At 34.8% G+C, this 22,141-nt stretch overlaps 1 protein-coding gene across 1 annotated transcript; it reads left to right on the forward strand.

Moving 5' to 3' along the window:
- Window positions 1-1,739: 1,739 nt before the first annotated feature.
- Window positions 1,740-21,416, forward strand: LOC124444581 (endothelin-converting enzyme homolog). Its single transcript, XM_046995193.1, has 18 exons — window positions 1,740-1,955; window positions 4,075-4,259; window positions 4,521-4,766; window positions 5,168-5,227; window positions 5,381-5,494; window positions 6,112-6,189; window positions 7,404-7,537; window positions 8,331-8,553; window positions 8,969-9,067; window positions 9,191-9,268; window positions 9,603-9,709; window positions 10,856-10,914; window positions 11,998-12,049; window positions 13,137-13,204; window positions 13,624-13,748; window positions 14,721-14,786; window positions 15,654-15,749; window positions 20,799-21,416. Exons 1-18 carry the CDS (start codon window positions 1,742-1,744, stop codon window positions 21,414-21,416), a joined length of 2,622 nt encoding a protein of 873 aa, XP_046851149.1. The 5' UTR covers window positions 1,740-1,741.
- Window positions 21,417-22,141: the final 725 nt, after the last annotated feature.

Here is a 22,141-nt window from a genome sequence, read left to right on the forward strand (position 1 = left end):
CCGTCAATGTAGACTCTACCCTAGTTTGAACAAAATTTTTGACTATCAGTGCACGAGAAACAATTGCTGCATGGGGAAGACAATTGACCATTTCAGTCTACATGAGAAAAAAGACCATGTTAAATTTTTGACAGTGGAGAAACTTGCACAATTCTCGTATACTATATGTAAAAAAGTCAACTTTGTAGATAGAAAGGAGCAATTTACACATTGTACCTGCTGTATTTTTGCTATTGGAAGAGTGAAGAAAGCAACCTCCAATTGAAGATACATACATGAAGTGACACGCCAACAGGTATGCATTATATACAAAGTATTTTGGTTAACGCAGAGCTAATTGTTAGCCATTATATTGGAAAAGAACTTGGAACATTGTGAATAAAATTATTACATTTTTTATATTTTGATTATTATATTAAGAAGATACTGGTTCGTTTTTGTCGTCACTAAACGCTGGTTTTTATCATCTTTCAGTTTGCCAAATTAATATTTAATGTGTTTGCCAAATTAATATTTAATGTTTCGTTTCGACCAAATAAATATTTTGCCATAACATGGATTGTAAAGAATTATCTCAACAAGGCAAATTCTGATATTGATATCTTGGGTGAAACAATTGAGCAGTATGGAAAAATTTAACAAGCACAAAGTGACTGAAACTTTAACTGCAAAAATTGTACAAGAAATTCACAAAAGAGGTATCTTAGGTTGCAAGCTGCGTCATAGCGGATGTTGGATGATTTCAAGAAAGGATTTTCCTTGAATACAATGCAAATGTCATCGAACATGGCAAAAATTCCATTGTTCGTTTACTCCCAGGGGCCGGTTGTAGAAAGCTTTTAACTACTTTTTAACTACACTTTTTGCAGTTAACTTCGGTAGTTAACGTCAACTATAGTTAAAGTTAACTACGTTTTTATACAACTGGCCCCAGGAGAATGCTTGCACAGTATCTATAGTAGGTGAATTCGGTCCGACTAATAAAATATTCTTTGGTAACTGTTCTGGAAAAATGTCATGATTCATGAGATGTGTAAGAAAGCTTTGACAAATATGTGAACAATAAAGGCAGCAAAGAAAATCAATAAATGCAATTTAAACAATGTGATTTATGTGCAATAACACTTAAGCTGGGCGTTTTGAAGTTTCTAAATGGCAAAGCTCCTCTGGGATTCATTTTTGCAGGTCATTGCTCAAGTCTTATGCAATGGTGAAAATATGCAATTTCCAACATGACTATTTTCATTGAAACCGTGTTCACTGCCACAAAAGAAAAACAAAAGAATGATAACAAGTCCTTATGCCGAAGTTTGCGAAAGTGCAAGAACTTCTTGAGTTCATTCAATATTTTTGAAGTTATGATGCGTTAAAGTTGGCTTCAATTTTATATCATTTATGTGCAAGCTACGTCATAGCTGCTATGTTGGATGATTTTAACAAAGATTTTCCTTATTTGCAAGTCAAATGCCATCCAACAAGGCAAACATTCTATTTTTCTCTGCACACCAACTATACGCACTGTACGGGCATTTACAAATAACAAATTGTATTAGCTATTTAGACTGAATTTATTTAACGATCAACCAAACAATATATGATGCTTTTGGGACGCCCAACTTCCGTTACGCACTTTCATCATTGGGATAATTAGTTTTACAGCTGATTTATAATCATTTATGAAAATCTATAAATTGTTCGTGCAACACGCCTTGCTACATATTTGCCATACTCTTCACCGAACATGGATATACCGCCTCTGATGAATGACAATCTCGTTACAGAACTACGTCGCCCTTCAAAAACAAGAATTTTACTTGCGATATTAGTGATATTTCTTGTTTTGTTGCTTGTTGTGGCATGTGCATTCGCCATTCTTTTCGCTCTCGACAAAAAACATGAAGATAAGGATATGGTGAACGTGTGCTACGAGAAGTCATGCGTTATTACCGCAGGAGGTAAGAGTATGCTTATTGTTTCACGTTGTGTTTAAATATTCGCTGAAATAATTCCCCTTTCTCATAACTTGGTGAAAACGGTCGTTCAAGGAAATTTTGATTTTTTTATCATGCGTTGGATAACGAAATTTAGAAAAGTTGATGCGTTGTACTTGTCCATCAATCGCGTAACGTCAAAGCTAAATGGGCCTCAATCACAGAATCTTGTAACACAATAGAATATAGTACAACTTCTTACATTAAAATGATGAAAATTGCAAATTGAATGCTACAGCCATAAAGCTGGAAAAAGCAAAATCACGTTATATATTAGAAAACATGTTCTTATGACGATACCTTGTATCTAAAGACAAATTGTAAACGTTATACGGACTCGCTCACACTATTTGCGATACAAAGCAATATGACTGTACTCTTTTGGAGGGAAGTTTAACGAATGCAATGATATATTGCTTTAAATTCGGTTGGAAAAATGGCATATGTGTTAGGCAAATGAAGGCTAACGCCCTTATTCTCCCACTCACTGAGTGCGTCACTGAAATTACGCTCATATACACCAATCAATAGCTTTCCTCCATGATCATTGGCGATATTTTTTTCAAAAAATTTTACAATAAAGCAGTCATTGAGGGATAACGTACCGCCTTCGAATAGGTTTGTTATGATTAAGAAGCTCAGTTAGAGCGAGGGAGCTAAAATATATGTGGAAGAGTTTTCAAATTTGCTTTGCTAATTCTTGGATTGTAACAAACCTCCACGGAATTATGATACAATGTGACCGCCCACGACGGCTAGTTCCTTCAATTGCATTTATAAAATATTCTTTTGTATTTGACCACCAAAATGGCGGCTGTGTTGTAATGTGCTAACCACCAAATTTACGTAATAATTTACCATCGAAAGCTTAAGTGCAGTGTGACCAACCTTCAACTAGGAAATTTTGACGATTTAGGCTGCGTTTACGCTATACCGGATTCGCTCATCACGACATCTTCATTTGCTTTAATGGGGTAACTATACGGAGTAAAAGCTTATTAAGCTAATAGACTTTGTCGATTTGAATGTGTTTCTGACGTTGAACAATTTCATTTCCTTTTAATACAAATAAATTGAATACTCGAGAGTGAACATTTTTCAGTAAATTTTTGTCATAGGGCATTTCTCATTCAATAATTGAAAACCAAGTAAGCAACGTTATAAAGCATGAATGTGACCGTGAAGTGGATATAGTAATCTTATGTACAATTATATTAAAAACAAAATTTTGGTGAAACTTATTTTAATGATGTAATATGTAGCCACTAATTTACTCATCCATTTCCAAATTACATTTTGACGTCGGTGGGAAACTCTGAAGTCTGGATCGCTTGAGTTGATGGCTGTTATTCAGTCTTGGAGTTAGCACTGTTTTAATCGATGGGGAAGGAAAGTGGATAATTTCGTTTAAGCATTATCACTTTTACATCAGTTCTTGCTATTACACTACCTATAATTTTATTTTAGAAATAAAAGATGTTTAATGTGTTTGCACAGGCTTATGTAAACCAAGGAGATCTTTTGGAGAACTTGAGAGCAGATTAGTGCAAGCCCGAGACCTAAGGTTGAGAGCTCAGAAAAACGTCTCCCCGATGCCTGCATAAGCCAGTGCAAACATGAAAAGCATCTTCATTTCTTTAATAAAATGATAATAATGCGAGACAGACAAATTTAAAACAAACTTTTTCTGTAAATGTATTTATGATTGATTTTAAAAATGTCTTGTCTTTGTTGATTGATTAATTTTTGACTGGCTTAGCAGCGACTGGTATGCACAAGCTAATGCAGCACAGCTATAGATTAATCAGCGCACACGTTTTGTTGTTTTCACATTATAAATTCGGTTATACCATGAAAAATAATTTAAAATAGCTACAACCCTAAACGTTTCGTTTTTGAAAAGGAAACTTTTTACAATTTTTCTAAATCATATTTTTGATTATTTAAGAATGAATGATTTCGGGTACGTTCGACTATTTGTTCAACTCTTCGCCGATCACTCTTATAGCAAGTCTAAAAATTTCTTTTTTAACCTATTAAACTGATCTTTGACCAATTTCATTTTTTTTTGTTTTGTTTCCAGAAATATCAAAGAAACTAAATACATCAGTTGACCCGTGTGACGACATTTATCAGTACAGCTGTGGAGGTTTCATAGAAAATAACTTCGTTCCTGATGAATACCAGGAACTCTCAACTTTTGACATCTTAGTTCACAAAGTTCAAGACAGGATTGCAGCTTTTCTCGATAAAGGTCATTCGAAAAATGTAAGGTCTTGGCAATTAGCTAACTGGGCTCTTGATTACATTCTCCTTTACCAATGAATATTATGTTTTTTGTCGCATGTGGTATTTTTATTTGAAACCAGGTACTTAGCATTGTTTAAACAGAGACGTGTCTTTTATGCGATGTCCGAAGCGTCGACCCGTCGGAAGCAGGAGTGGGTTGATAAGCAAAGAAGAAAAGAGGCCGTTTTTACAATCAAAGACGCTTGGTCATTAATATATGTTTAATGTTAATTTTTACAGATTTCTGGTTCCGCTGTTGCCAAAATGTTTGACTTTTACACTTCGTGCATGAATGTAAAGTACATTGAAAATTCTGATCTACGTCTCATACATAATTTGCTCAAGAGATACATCTCTACTCCTATAAATGCAAACTGGACTCTCGAAAGAATCTTGGGTCGTGTCTTGACCAATTTTGGCGATGGGGTGTTTTTTGATTGTGGAGTCAGGCGCTTGCCGTATGATACATCTCGTAACAAATTTGCTGTAAGTGTTTATTACAATGTTTTCTGCTCTGGAAAACATATTGTACACAAGTCGTGCGCACAGGGAACAGCTGAATGTTTTGCATCGTAATGTTTTCAATGGTTGGTCCTTTTGTATCATGAAAATGAATTGCGCTAGTTCAGCCCAATAGCGTAAGATTGGCCAACTTTCAAGAAAGTTAAGACCCTCCATAGATATTGGGTACTGTACGCGTTTCCATTGCCATGTTGCCGAACTAACATGTCATATGAATTTTAAAATCTTATTGCAACTGCTCGAGCACATTGTGTAATCTGTTTTGATCAGTGGATGAGATCATCACGATCTTCGCTATGAATACCATGAGTAGTAACATCTTATCGCTTTGTTTAAGTATCAACGAAGTGTCGTTTTGTTTTCAGGTTACTAGTGGATATGTTGGTATGATAAAGATGGCGACAATGAATGATGAAGCTCTGCAAGTACGTTAATCTCAATTCCTTCCGATAGATTATTGACGAGCTAGAAGCTTATCTGTATTTTATAAATTGGACGTGCTAATTCTTTACCGAACCGTGAGCAGAAATTGGTGATTATATATTTCTTAATTTTTTTAAATACATTGTATCGCTTAGAATAGAACCTCGAAAGTATCGCCTTACGAGCAATTTATGAACACGACCTTTCAATTACTTGGAATTAACATCTCCGTCAAAAGTGTTCTGCAAATGGAAAATGAATTCCAACGGGTGAGTAGCTAACTGAGAGATTATTTGATATTATCCGCGCAGCGAAGAATTTATTTGCACTTCCATTGGCTTGTTTTTTTGAACAGATTAACATGACAAACGCGAAGCCATTTTATGAAATAATATCGTCCAAAACATCGTTATTGTAACATAAAAATAACTTTAAAGCGTATGTTGGATGGTGTGAGTTTTCTTGAAATGTGTTTTACTTTATTCAGGTTCATGACAAAGAATATCATATGCATTTGCCCTCAAGACAAATAGCTAAGATTGAAATATAGCAAAAAGCATTCAGTAGTACCGGCAGAATTTTATTACTTAATTTGAGAGGGGGAAAGGGGAAAAAAATCCCAAAATCTCACTTATCGATGCATTACGCATTGTTTGATATCACTGACATTTTAAGTTTATAAGTCTTAAGTCTGGGAAAATTTGAAGGGGAAGTCACTCCCCTCTTTACACCCTTTGCGGCGCTACCCAGTGCACTTTATGTTAATGGTTGAGATCATGCATGGAAATACGCGTTGAATAAAAGATTACTACTTTGTATACTTGCAGTATGTCAAACTTATCTCGATTTTGATTTAAGAACTTTACTTTTAAAATTTAATTTGTAGTTACGTCGTCAAGTGAACGGGACAGATAATTACACTATGATGACTGTAGCCGAGCTGAACAACCACACAGATGGAAAGGTTAGAAACTTTCTGAGCTATTGAAATTACATATTACCTGAAATATCGCATTTAATCATACGAGTATATTGAGTTTTATGCACATAGTAGCGAAGTAAAAAGCATATGCCTAAGAATTCTAAGGGTATGACTTTTTCTTCACTCATGAAAAATGCCGTATCTGTGTTCTCATTGGACATGCAGAAGTTGTTATTTGTTTTGACTTTTACGGCCAACGGTGGACAGCATTAAAAGTAAAAAACAAACAAAGTCTTTTTTCACTTATAGCTGACATTGCGATTTCCTAATACACTTTCCTAGATCAAGTTCATGTCATGAAATCGATAGTTATAAAAAACACTGCAGAACAGACTATTTTAGCCACTGTCAAACATGAACAAGCAACTTAACGATCATTTGAGTATATTTATTACATTTCCGTCTAAGAAAAAAAAAACTACGGAGATTTCTTGATAGTTCCTAAGAAATGAATTACCTTTTATATTGCTAAGTAGGAAACGATAGAAAAACTGTCTTGCATGTCATCGTGAACAATTAACTTGTATTATTGCAGTTTTCTTCGGCCGTCTTTTGTTGGTTGTAGCTAGCTATGAAAAAATTGTCATGTTCACATGCATGCACTTCAAGAGAAGCTGGAGGACGAAAATCAACTTTTTATTGCGGCCCTTCGTTCTAGTTTCCTTTTACGATGTCTGTAACTTAAATTTAACGTTTGCTCAAAGCACGTTGCTGGAAAAAGAAATTTCTTATGTATCCTCGCTCGGATGTTATATTTAATACTAACACTCTTATGTGCTTACAACTGCACATTGTGTTCTTATGGTATGTGGATCGACGCTAAAGTATCAATATACTTTGAATAATCATATCAATGTGTTAGTGAAATAGAGATTACCACTTCTTTGGCTTGTTTGTGGTTTTGCGGTTAGAATTAATTGTGCTCTTTTGTCATAGATCATGCAGCTAACAGAATTGCTTTTTTACATAGTTTTTTTGAAGCTTATTTTGATTACTTTGATTTCGTGATTTTATAATATAAATATTCAAATGCTAAAAGGTGGTAGTTAGCTACTTTTATCAATTAGAGTGGTATAAATTGATTTTGAATCGCATGATAAAAAAAAACCTGCAATGCGCTTAGCATTGAATACATAGAGCGCATGCTTGATTTTGTTTAAAATCAAGAAAATTACGTAATGTATTGTTTTTTGTAGTTCAACTGGACGATTTATTTCAATGAAGTTCTGAGCGTCGTTGGAAAATCAGTTGATAAAGATACACAAGTGCTTGTTTTCACACCGGGAAAGCTGAAGTTGATTGCAAACTTCCTGGCTAAATATCCAACAGAGTAAGTTTGAGAACACGTTAAAATGTTTGATTTGCCTTTTTTCAGAGATTGACAGTCTCTCAAACATAATTTAAGCTGTAGTACATCCTGAAACGATGGTAAACCACTTACTATGATTGGTTGACAATTTCGTTTTCTTGATGCTCAAGATAGTACAAGAGTTTAAAACAAAAGATGGTGTAATATTTCGTCTTTATTCCAAAGTCATCATCAGACTTATAGTTTACAATGCAAGCTGCGAAACTTTTATATAATATTTACAAGCGGAAATGACAGTTATGTAATTAATGATCAATGATCAATGGTCTAGTATGACGATTATTGAACTTTCATGTGTATATTTAACATGAAAACATACAAAAATGCCAAATTTTTATTAACGTATGGTTTGGAAATTTTTTGTAAAGAATGATCAGCTCTTTAGTTAACTTCATTACTCTGTATGTTTAATTTGATCTTATTTAGTAGTGCTTGAATATATTTCCCATGCTAGTAAAGTATCGGCGAATGAAAACTATAGACTAGAGTAGTTATAATGACAGTGACCGTTCCTACATTGGGAAAAAGCCACATTTCCAAGACTATATCAATATCCTGTAGTATTACAACTGTACATTTATACTATATCTATGAAAATTAATTTTTACCGTGTAACCAAAATAGGTAAATATTTCCGAAATTTCATACACGTTTCTCTTTGTTCCATATTGTACAGTGCATATGTTATAGCTATTCTATAATATTTCGAACGTTATTTGAGAATTGTTTTCAAATGTATGGTTTTGTTTTATAGAATGATAGTCAACGAAATCACCTGGTATATTGTGAATAGTATGATACATGCATTACCCAAGAGATTCCGAGATGCACATAACGATTTCTTCAGAGCACTAACAGGAGTCGAAGCTCCACCGTCCAGACGGAGAAAATGTGTCGACGAAACGAATTTACACTTCATGTATCCCGTTGCAAAGTTTTACGCTGAAAGATATTTTCCCGATAATGCCAAGCAGCAGGTACGAGATTTTTTTATAAACGCGTGCTTTCAGGGGCATTAACCGCGAAAAAAAGTAACAGTCTGAAGGTGCAGCTTGAGGGACTTTAATCTTACGAAGCTTTAAGGTTAGAACTACATATCTTTGATACCCATATCGCGGAGGGAATACATTAGTAAATGTTGCTGTAATAGTAGAAGAAACCAAGGCAACTATATTATTGTTATTATTATAAGTAAACGCATGTTTTCGGGATATTAGTGATTTATTGTCCTGCAAACTGAGGGAGGTTAAGTAAGAGCAAGAACAGAAAATCTGTAACATAACGCGAGAATGTGCTGTTGAAATTCTTATATATTATGTTGACAGCAATTATTTGCAGTAATTAGACATGTTTTATCCCCCGTGAGTTGGGATATTTGTTATTATTCTATAGGTGTTTGATCTTTTCCATGAAATACGAAAGCAGTTTCTTGAAGGATTGAATGAAGTCGATTGGTTGGATGATAAAAGCCGAGCTGGAGCACGTTTGAAGGTATAAACTGTAGCGAATTTCGAAGGAATTAAAACTTGTTCAAGTCAGCTATGTCCTATATGCTTAAAGCCTCAAAACTGCTGTAGGAACAGTAATTTTCTTAACAGTTTCGTGCATTTTTAGTTGATGAAAATGAACGCAAGCGTTGGTTATCCTATATTTGTGAAAGACACCGCTAAATTGAACAAAAAGTACGAAAACGTAAGTAATTAATGCGTTCTTTGACTCCCAATTGTTCACACAGGTGGCTCCTTGGTGAAGCAGTTCGCATGCATGATGAGATTTTTGGATCTCAGTTTTTCTTGCCTTCAGTTCAATTTCATTAATCCATAAGCATTCTGATCCAGTATGAATCAACTCTGCCACATAAGCAAAGTGTTACGTTGCTTGTCTATGGTTCACAAAGTCAAATCAAAATCAAATCAAACAAATGTATCAAATGCGTTCATTATTTGCATTCATCATTTAAATGATGTTGCTCCAGTTCTACAAACAATAGTTGGATCGGTTCAAACATCGTGGTTATTTTTTGTAGTATCTTGTGGACGACATTAACTTCTTTGAAAATACGTTGAAAGTTTTAAAAGCCCATTTCGTTGATAATTACTTGAAGACTATGGACAGTCCACCTGACAATACAGGGTAAGTGCATCGTTTATAGCTAAGATAGAATTCATTTCAGTAGATGATCCAGGGTAGCTACGTCAAAATAAATTACTGCGGCTCATATTAGAACATTAATTTACATTTCCCAATACCTTGAGGCAACACTATTGGCATTTGGCAATATTCTTCATAAATTCAGATTTGAATGAATTTAATCGAGCAGCTATGATCTATGTCGACGAAGCCTTGTATCCGCCACTGGTTCATGTCATCTTCGTTCAACATGTTTATATTTCAACTAGCGGTCACCAATCGAATGCATGATAAAGTTAATAAAAAGCATTCTCTATATTGGAAGCAAAGCGTTTCAATTAATCGGAATGCTACTATAGCTAGTAACACAACAAAGCCAAGAACAACAGAAATCAATAGAATACCATGAGACAAAAATATTGGATTGAATAAATTTCAATTACCAATTGCTATTTGTGAAAGCGCTACATGCACTTATAGTGCTTACATAGAAACAATCAATGTACTATAAGCGGGAAACTTAACAAAGTGTGTAACAATAAAATTTTCGATAAACCTGGCAATTACTAGACTTAAGTAGCCTATAGGATTCTAGATTTGTACCTTTTTTTTAAATAATTTGTCATTTTGAATTTGCTTATAAAAGAGTTTTAAAATTCGTGTAATAAAAATCAATGCCCAACATAAAGTTTTAATTAGAGCCATTGAAATAGACCAAAAATTGTAAATTTGAATTTATTGTGACGTTTCGTCTTTACTCAAGACTTTTTCAGACAATTAATTTATAGGATGTTTATAGGATAGTTTTAAAATGAGTAATCCCTCATACGAACGTACTTTTTAATCGAGAATATATGCTGTCCTCTCACTTGTCTGGCCAAAATGTCTTCCAATGTTTCGAAAACAAAAACTAAGATTTTTTCAAAATCATTCATTCTAAATAAAAATCATTTGGCTTGGACGGTAGACATTTTATGACACCAATACTAATGAAGAGCCGGAACACAGAAATTTTTTATTCAACGTTTTTATAGTTTGATTTTAAAGATCGAACTGAGTAACCGTGGAGCATCTTTCATGTCCGCAAAATTCTGTTCTCTACGTCGAACTTCAATACCTTTTTAATAACAAGTTTGCTTTATGCCATAGGTTTATAATACCTCCTACTTGGGTGAACGCTGCTTATTATGCATTCATAAACAGAGTAGGTAAGTACACAAATTTAGTTACCGCCAAGTTTTTGAGTGTGCAGTTACTTGAATATATTGCATAAAACTTTAAATGCCGCGGTGAGCATATTTGAATAAACTTAATTATCTACCATTTCTGCATTGGGGTAGTCTTTGCTCGGAAATTTAAAGTACAGTAGAAAGGCAGGCACTTCAATGCAGAAAAAAATAATTTCAGGACGTGTTGCTCTATAGACGACTTTGAGAACAATGACAACAACTGAGAAGACGACTATGATAGTGGCAATACTATGATAACCTACAAAAGTCGTGTTGTGCCCAAATATGACAAGACACATGCATTAAGGATAGTACTATAACCAGTGTGACCATACATGAATAATTTAATTTGAAAAATGCGTTGATCCGCGCAGAACACTTCCCCTGTTTCAAATCTTGCAATTATTTAATCAGTTGTGGTTGTCTAAGGTCACCAGATCGGATATGGTAATTAAAATTACCAAGTCTGGTCACGCTGACTATGATATATTATTTGGACTAATACATATTTATTTGGTTTAATGGCCAAGCGAAGCTTGGGAGTGAATTAATAGACTAATTTAAACGTATTCTCTACAGAAAAGCAGCTTCCCATCAAGGTTGATGCTCATTGATAACAGAGGCAGCTTTCGGCATGAACAAGATAGTAACATAACTGCCTCTCTGAAAATAAAGATGAAAATAAGATAACTATTTCGCTTTTAACACAGTTTGCGTTTGTGTTAGTCGGAAAACTAAAAATGTTAACAGATATATTTGAATAAACAAATGTTTCATATGTATCAAGACTCGTACAAACATTTTTTGCAATATTCTCTTCGACATTCTCAAAAAAATGACAGTTCAAAACAAAACTTAAGAAAGCTGATAGTGTAGTAAGAAGAAGTCTAACAACATCGGTGTTTTATCTGTTCATTTCGTCAGTTCAAAGCGTAAAAACGGCGGTTCACAGATTAATCCGTTCCACTGTTGAGTTTCTTGAGTAGCTAGACCCTGTAGATGACGCATTGGCTTTGACTTCTTGCTCACCCCAAGTTTGAACTTTGTTTTATCTTTTTCTAGTTATTTTCCTTGGACTTTTGACCAAGCCGTTTTATGGACCTGAGCAGTTAATGTAAGTGAATGTGATTAATAACTTTATCATGGATATCTATGGGAGAGCATGGTTGTGCGGGGTCATTTCTTGCCGTGAAATTAAGATGGAAATTTTATACGACGATATAAAGTAGCCTAATTTGGTTAAAATAACAATTCAACGCTAAGCATTGATACAACTGAGGTTCCAGGAAAAAGTGAGACACATTTCGATGAAAAAAGTGAATTTGAAGAAGACAAACGGAAAAACTGGCAACTGGAGAAATACCATTGAGAACGAATGAGTGTGGCGTTGTTTATGTTTAAAGATGTTAAAATTAAATAATAAGGGAAGATTTAGCAAAATTTTGATGTGAAACTTTGAAGACGACTGAAGCAAACAAGTGCATGGTGCTAATGAAGACGTGGAAAACAAAAAAGATTTCAGCTTCAAAGATATCACCTAGGATAAAAAAATTGGGATGAAAAATTGGGGGGGTCGGCTGTGGGTTATCAATATTGACAATTTTCCTCAATCTTGCGTCAGCCCTTGAGGTGAAGGTTTCTCACTGTTCTCTTATAGCTGAAGCGTTCCAAAACAATAGTAGGGACAATTTTCTCGGCCTGTCAGGAGTGATTGATATAATACTAAATTGACTACAGTTTTATAAGACAGTCAAGTATGAAAATTTTTGCATTGACTAAGTGAGTAGCACATCTCCTATAAGAATAATTCTCAGTTTGGCGAAGTAGTTGCAAACTGATATCACGTTAAGTCAAAGCAAATTGCCAAGGTTATAGTTAGTCGGCTTCCAGAGGAATGTTAGTTTTCTATCAAAAATCCTTTTTCCATAGACAATGTATGTCTAGCCCTGCTCCTTGCTATCCTAGTAGCTACATTATTCGGAACGACCCCTGCTTTCAAACAGCCTGGTTGGCTGTCTGAAGGAAGGGGTCGTTCCGAATGATGTAGCTACTAGAATGTTAGTTTACTTACATTAATGAAACACGTGTGCTTTATTTCTTTCAGTTTCTTTGTAAGACACTGTCGATGGATGTTATTGAGTTCTAACTATTTCGCTGAGAATTTCCATTTTCACTAATCGCTATTGAATTCATTTGATTAGGTCGTTCAATTATGGTGGCGTTGGTGTGGTTATCGCTCATGAAATCGCTCACGGATTTGATAATAGTGGTAATTTCCTTCTCATATGAAGTTTTTGCTTGGTTTGTACATTGAAAAAATCTTGCGAAAACTGATCATCGGTGATCGTTTTAATAGCTCGTATTGTACACTTGATTAATTTTAACTGCGGAGCGACAAATTGAGTTAGAAATCGATGATGTTTTCGTGTTATTTGTTCGTCACTTAACTTTTAGCTTCATAAAAAATAGTTTCAAATTATAATAAATCAACAGGATGTTCGCATCGGACGCCATGTTTAAAGAAAATCCCATATAGTGAAAAGAATGCTCGGTCGGGTATCGGCACTTTGATGTAGTCCTCCAACATGGCCGATTTAAGTTTTCGATCTCAAAATAGCCTATGCTAAGCTTCTTCGGCGTATAAGTCTTGTCGATATTTGATGAAAACTTGTTTCTCTTTTCCGTTAGGAGTATTTTATGATGAATACGGAAATCGGAGACAATGGATGACAGACCAGACAATAAAGAATTACACTGCGAAAACACAATGCTTGGTTGATCTGTACAGTAATACGTATGTCTACGGCAGAAAGGTTGGTGATTTTCTAATAATATCCTGCGTCGCAGACGCTTGTTAATTCATGATAGGAATAGTAGGCGTCTGGTAAATGTAGACAGAATTTGTTCTTGTGATGTTATATTGCGAATGAATTTGATTGGCTAGTGTGCTTAAAGAACGTGTGACAACCATGATGCATTGTGCGTTGGTCACAACCTGACAACCATTTTGTGGGTCGAGAAAATGGCGGATTTGTACATGTAGTCCATGCAACTTAGACAAACGATGATAATTAATGTGAAATAGAATTTTATCAATGTTCTTTTGCAAAGTTTTCAGATAAATTTGGCGAAGTAGTGTTAAAATTGCATTCAGTGTGCAGTAAGATCTAAAAGTAGCGGTGTAAACATAAACAAAAGCGTGCAATGGTTGACACGCATATTTTGATGGTTAATTCATTCAAAATATATTTGCTTAGTTACCTACGCCAGGAATTTGTTTGTGTGCGCGTGTATATGTTTGTATGAATAAATTAGCCATCCAATCAAATCTTTTTTCCATATCAATGGAAAATCAATTGCAAGCACAAGAATTCTGTCTTCGATCAGCAGACGATAACCATTCCTTATGAGGAATTTACAAACGTCTGCGATGCAGTCTTTTCTCATGGTGCATGCCCATGCTTGCCAGAGGAAGCAAAGTTTATGAAAAAGATTTACAGCTGAATGATGCTATAATTCTATTTAAAATATGTGGTCTCTTGAAACATGGGAGGGTAGGTAGTCCCGATAAATTATTTGGGTGAGTGATCTCCAGAGCCCTGACACGTTGTTGTCGATATTCTTTATGTTTACATCTTCATGTTTTTCATGTATTGGACATTTCTTCATCGTTCTATCATAATGAGGGAATCACTGGTGATGATACGGCGTCGTTCGTAAACCTCCTAATCGCTCCTTTATCGCTCTTGTATTGATTTATGAACTTCTTGCATGTTCTATTTTAGATAGACGGGAATCAGACACTCTCTGAAAATATTGCTGATGTTGTTGGAATCAAATACGCCTATCGAGTAAGCCAATAAATTGACTGACGGCATGCATGTCTATATTATTTATGTATAATGCCTATGTTTACTGCTTTTACTAGTATTCATGTATACTGCCTATGAGTATTCATGCATGTTGCCTTCGTTCACTATCTATTTTCACTGCGTATATGAGTATTCATGTACATTGCCTAGGTACACTGCATGTTCAATGTCTATGATCGCTGACATGTTCACTGTCTATTCATTCACTTAAATCAACAAACAAACAAACAAACAAACAACCAAATAAATAAATAAATAAATAAACAAGCAAAACATGAATAAATAACAATGCAAAGGACAAATTTTGTGTCAGACCAATCAGTGCACTGTTTGCAATTGCTTCGTTTGATTTCAACTTTGCTGACATTAATATTAAATTTGCTTAAAATTTACTTGGGAAGGGCTTCGTTTTTCGCGTTTTGACGAAGAAGTACGGGTGCGTGTATTTTGTTGAAGTTTTGCTACGAAAGGACTGAAAACTTTACCTCGCTCTAAAATGATGTAGAAAATCTGCAGGAAGTTAAAATTACTCCGATTTCACGTTCAAGAAACTTTCCTTCTAATAAACGATTATTATCTTGAAAATAAAGAACGAAAAACAAAATCGAGATAAAAATCTTGCCAAAAATAATTTCATCCAGTTCTTTCCATTGAAGTATGATAGTTGAAATCAATTGAAGTAGAAATCCACCAGGAAGGAATATCGTGGATTTTCAATGTGCCCAATGGAATCGAAAACAATTTGAACTATTTCTATAATATAGCTACAATTGCGTTTCTCTCAATGTGAAGTTCTTACATATACAAATTCATTTTCATTTCTGTAAATTGTCTTCTCTTCAACAGGCGTACAAGAGATGGCTTGAAACTAATGGAGAACAGGCGAAATTACCTGGATTAGATTTCAACGACGAACAACTTTTCTTCCTTTCTTATGCTCAGGTAAAACTTGTAGCTAGTTGTAGACACTCTAATTAAATACAAACATGATCATTTATGATTATTTCCTTGAAGCTTTCTTGGGGAAGCTTGGTTGGATTGTTTAGTGAGTTGAGGATTTCACATTAGGAAAACTACGCTATTCAAAACACATTAGCAAACTTCCAGTTTAATTTGTACAAAATTGAACAACTTTTTTTTGTTAATGAGTACACCTATTCTTTATGTATTTCTATGCCAAACTTGATTTTTCATCCATGCTTTAAGCGCTCAAAGGTGGTTATTAATGACTAAGTGCTGCGGCTGTTGATCGTATCTTAGGGGCTCTATACATGATCCCGGCTTACCAAGATTCATCTAGGAGTAAAATGGTTTTGAGTCATTGAAATGAGTCAGTACTTAATTCAATGTAATCATGCAGCCCCTGAATGTGTTTCTGGCATGTCGCGTGTACGTTTTTTCTTCTTCCATAATTTTGGTTTCTTTAATTCTGTTATTCCGTTTTCCGTGTTTCGTGTTTTGTAAACGCTTTTGCGATCGAACTTTGTATATCGCTAAAGTTGTCTTGATCGTGCTCATGGAAGAACGAGCGCAGATATTGAGCCATTACATTCCCCATATGATGTTTTTTCTCTTTTTTAGCAATGGTGTACGATATATCGCGACAAATTTATAGACTTCATCATGCGATTCGCCAGACATGCTTTACATCCAGCCAGGTAAAAACACCATATGCATGCGTGCTAATGTTTTCTCGTTTTTTTAATGTATTGTTTTCACCTGACGTCATGGACGCCATGGTGGTGCTCCAATTGAAAAACAACTTTGGTGAATTCTTTTGTTTGGTACACCGATATCATTGATATGTATATTGCATTGATGGTGCATTCCCAATATGGTGAGCGCAAAAGTTTGAAGCTGAAAGTAGACAGCTATAATTAGATGCACCGCCATATTAAACAGTCCCACTCATAAGAGTAATCTATGATAAAAAACCGCGATAGCTATGAAATTTGGCGCGCTTTGTACTAGTAAACCCAAAAATCCTTTCAAAGTGAAGATGGAAGCATTCTCTTGCGATAGTACCTCTCAAATGGTGTCACGCAAATTTTGGAATAAATCCTTTCTTAACAGTACAACTGCTTTAGACACCTAATCTTGTTAAACTAATAAGTAGCAGTTTTGTCAAAGCACTATAAGAGACATTTCTTGCAATTTTTCATGGCAGAAATTAATATGTAACCACTATGTATGCAACCTCGTGAAGTGAGACTGTTCAATATGGCGGCCTTAAGGCTTCAAATTCATGTAATACACATTGCAATGACCAATATGGCCGCTTCCTTCATTGCCATGTTGATCCAGAAGAAAGCGTGAAAACTATCTACCGGAGAGACTGGTGTTAACCTGCATAGTTTGAGATGAAGGCAGAAACTGTACAAGTCCTTGTTCTAAATGCATGCATCAAAGTAACATTCAACATTATATAAGGTTTTCAAGGAGATCAGTTTCAAACCTTACCTTCACCCAACATATGCATGGTTTCCATATAATCGTCCCATATAGTTTCTGATGATCAGCACGATTGCCTTATAAGTTATAACTGTGGCTTTCCGCGTGATCACGTGATGATTGGAATATCATTACGCAATAATTTCCTTATTATTAATGATATCTGGTACGTGATCAGGATGATTGGCTTTTAATGATGGATTTCCACGTAATCATGTGATGGATTTCCACGTGAGTTTTCGATCTTTACTATCGTGGAAAAGATATATATTTAATTTACGATTATACGTAATAATGTAAATCAAACAATGTCAACGATCGTGATCCATTTTGGTACTTATAAGGAAAAAGTTTATGCCACGCGGATCTAAAAATACTGCAGTAAACGAGCTTTTGTCCTTTGGATGTTTGTTTGAATTGTTTCCTGATAATTTTGGAAGCATAAAATGATGAAAATGTCGTTTTTTCGTAACTGTTGTATTCTTAAATACATTCTAATGAATTTTGTATTTTAGAGTGCGTGTGCCGTTAGTAAATTTTCCACAGTTCAATAAAGCCTTCAACTGCAAATCTCCAAACAAGACTTGTGTTCTTTGGTAATGTTATTCACGTAATGATTCTGCATGGTTTTCTTCCTTAAAAGTATACAATTATTTTTGTTTAATTTTTTAAGCAATTTATTAGTTAATTATTTAATTATTTATACATAATAAAATGATTCCATAAGTATGTTAGCCAATAAAACGTATACACGATATGCGGGTCTGTTGTTTAAATACCTTAATATTATTACTTATTCTGTGATGATTTGATTGCCTGGGTGGTTAATTTCAGGTGAAATTGTATTGTGTGTACAGGAAATGTGTGGGTGTCAATTGTTTATTGTCATTGTGAAATCGTGTGAAGTGAAATGTTTTATCTTTTTGTTTTTACAACCCTACATCACACAAAGCCACCACAATCAGAACATTAACAAGACGTGCACAAATCATATGTGATTTACCGGACGCCTTACACAACGAAAACAGCTATCTCAAACATGTTTTTGACAAAAACAACTATAACTCTGACTTTATCAAACGCAACACTTACAAACCCAACGAACCAAACAAAACGAACAACTCAGTGCCAACAGCAACGATACCTTACATCAAAGGTACGTTTGAGACTATCTCGCGTATCTTACGACCACACAACATACGTGTCGCACGTAAGCCAATCGCAACGTTACGACAAGTACTAACGAACAACCCAACGAACGACAAGGTGTAATTTACCAAATAAACTGCTCCGACTGCCACGCCTCCTATATCGGGGAAACTGGTAGGAACTTAAACATAAGACTTACTGAACACAAACGAGCTACTAAGAAACAAGACAAAACTAATCACATTGCCGAACATCACCGAATCACAAAGCACAACATTGACTGGGACTCGGCAAAATGCATTACTTAAAGTACTGACAATAGACAATGGCTTACATTAGAAAGTTGGTATACCAACTTGAAACAAACCCCCCTGAACAGATCACAGCAATTACCGGCACCTTACAAACAACTTATTCACAATACAAACAAACGATCAACTAAAAACATTACACTTCACACTAATTTACAATGACAATACACAATTGACAGTACACACAAAAAAATGACGTAAGTATCAGATAACAAATACGGCTAACCTGACGTTTACTCCTCATTTGACTCTGAAGATGACTACCGCTAATCTTTGTTGCAACGTCAGTCAACAACAAAAAAAAACAGTCCTTCTCAGGACTATACCAACCTGGACGATCTACATTTACAAACATCTATTACACACTGTTCATTATTTTCAATGTGAAAGCTACAAAACGCGTCAAAGACTCTTTTTGTCTCCAGAAATGAGGTCGAAACTACTTAAAACTTTATTTTATTCCTAAGCTTTGCGTAGATATTTTATTACATACATAACAATATCATCAAACAGTTTCAAGACAGTGAAAATTGTGAAAGGAAAATAGAGTTGACCGTACAATTTTGTACAGTATTGTTAGCAAAAAAATAGTTTTTGTTTTACGAAACTTTTGAGACGAATGACAGCTTAATATATAGGTTCAACAGCATAACATAGTTGGGCGTTTGAAATGACGTCCACCTTAACATAGAAAGAGTTAGAGTTGTTGTAGTCTCTCGAATCTTTGTCTAAAAGAACATGTTAGTCAGTGACGAAAATGTACTCAATAATAAAACGCAATACGTTGCCCAAAGATCTTTATTCGTATTTAACTTAACTCATCAAAGACAATCTCAAACATACTCATCGTGAGCTGGAAAGAGAAGATTCAGGAAATATCTGACTTTTACTATATCTAGCTACAAGGGTAGTACAAGATAGTTTACAGTTTTATTTCTAAGCACTGCACGGGAATGATTAGGGGGCCCTTCTTAATCTTGCAGTGCTTTAATTAAGATACTGCCAAACTTTCTCAACGCCCTTAAAAAACACTAGGTTTTGACTATGATGTAAATACATAATACATCTCTCTTCTGACTGGAAACCTCCATTTTCTCTATGATGTACGTGATTATCTGTTACTGTAAAAGATTTGTTGCTTTGAATTTTAATATCTGTCATTCATACCACCTACACTTCGTAATAGAATCCTTAATTTTGTCATCGTTGGTTTGAGTAAAACTGTATTTGGACAGATTCCCAACAAATTTAATATTGAAATCACCCTCTAGCATTTCGATTCCGATGTACTATTTTTAAATTACACAGATCGTGAAGTATACATTACCCAGAACAGTAAAACAACAGTACTTTAAAGCAGGTTGAAGTGTTTATAACACGAAAATTTTATAACGAATTTAATGGCAATTCAAAGAACATAAATCTCGTCTTGTCCGATTCAGCTTGTGTTGCTATTGATGTCATTACTCTTTTTGACTATCTCGAAAAACTGCACGTTCTCTTCAATAATTCTCAAAAAGTACACAAATTGTTTCAATTGGTTCAAAAGAATGAAAATCTCAAAATTTTTTCTTTTAAACGTCCTAATTCAGTTCGATGGAATGCAAGAGAATTTCGTCTAAACGTATTTCTTTTGAGGTTCGAGTGCATCATGCGAGTGCTCTAAAAAGTGGCTGAGGATAGTTCATTCACTGAAAGTCAGCGAGCAACAGCAAATGGATTGCATTCAGCTTTTTAAACAAAGAAATTTGTTGCGACTGCCTGTCTTTTCCAAGAAATTTTTGGAATTACTGGATCTTTAAGTCGATATCTACTGAGCGTAAATGCTGACTATGGAAAAGCAATTGATATGGTTAATAGCTTAATTTCTAGAACTCAGATCATACGTGACAAACCAGAAAAAACCATTGAAGTGTCCGATTATTTTGCGTTAGATGTCGAATGGAGGTCTACATGACCTCATCGTCGACGACCAATGGACGGAGAACAAGCCAGAGATGATTTGGCAGATTCACCAAAAGCACAATGGAGGCGAAACATATTTTATTAAGTGCTAGATTCTATTCAATCTTCAATGAAGAATCGTTTTGAAAAGAATCGACCACTAATGAAATCATTTGCTTTATTCACACCTAATCAATTTGACGAGCTCTCGAGCAAGTACAAGACCTCTCACGATCTTCAATCTGCAGTGAAAGCCTTTTGTGATGTGTATAAAATAGGTTCCCACAGATGCGCTACTGAACTGTTAAGCTTTTCAGAAACATTTAAAAGATTTGACTGTTCTCAGGTTACAACTCAAGATGACCATGATCATAATGAGCTGAACTTTGAAAGTATTGATGTTGGTGATGGTGATGATGATGATGATGAAAATCATTCTGATACTGAGATAAGTAAGCATTGGAATAATGCGTCAATTACCGAGAAGGCTAAAATTCCGTCATTCTTAGATGCCTTGAAGCTGCTTTGTTTTCCAAAGTACCATTTAGTCGACGCATACTCAACATTATGCAAAGTTTATTCAATTGCAGTGGCCATACCCATTAGCTCAGCAACTGCTGAACGTTCTTTTTCTTCGCTGAAGAGGGTAAAAACGAGGATTCGATCTACGGTGGTACAGGGACGCTTGGAATCATTGCTTTTAATGGAGTTGAAAGGGAAACTCTCCTTTCTATCGACAAAGATAGAATCATAACTACGTGGGAAAACCTCCCAAACGCTTGCAAAGGTATTAATATAAATGTTTTTTACTATGAAAAACAAATAACGTAACAAACATATAATAGCTTGATAATACTTGGTTTTTAAGTTACTTTCTTTTTTTATGAAGATTCATGTTTGTGTTTTATATAATAAAAATAACTAAAATACATGAAAATAGCTATAAGAAAAGGTGAAAGGGGCGCAAAATTTGTTTTGGCCACCGCAGTAAAAACTATGCCACCACGCCACTGATCCTAAACAAAATGTGTTTACAACTTGAAGTAGATGTACGGAGTTTTCAACGGCAATGTCCTCAAACCTTGTAGTCTCTAATTATAGAATTTACATACTGGGTACATTGGCTATATCATAAGTATAAAAAGGCATTAAAATATGTCACCGTTGCTTTGGATAATTAAGATTTGTGTTTGTTATACCTATCATACATGTGTTGGATTTAAACTTTAAAGTACTTTATTGCTCTAATCTTGCATATAGTTGTGTACTTATCAACCGTCAACAATTCAAGGAATTACTCGTATACAACTAGACATGTTTTTAACCTACGACACTCAGAAGATATTGAATGGCATTGCTAAATGTAATAATTCGCATGCATTGGAAATTGAATTACTTATAGTTATAAGGGAAACGCAACTTTCCAATAGTCGTAAAGTGTAAGTTATACTTATGATATAAACAATGTACCCAGTATGT

Source organism: Xenia sp. Carnegie-2017, unplaced genomic scaffold (assembly GCF_021976095.1).
Source record: "Xenia sp. Carnegie-2017 unplaced genomic scaffold, XeniaSp_v1 HiC_scaffold_21, whole genome shotgun sequence".
NCBI classification, from domain to species: Eukaryota; Metazoa; Cnidaria; class Anthozoa; order Malacalcyonacea; family Xeniidae; genus Xenia; species Xenia sp. Carnegie-2017.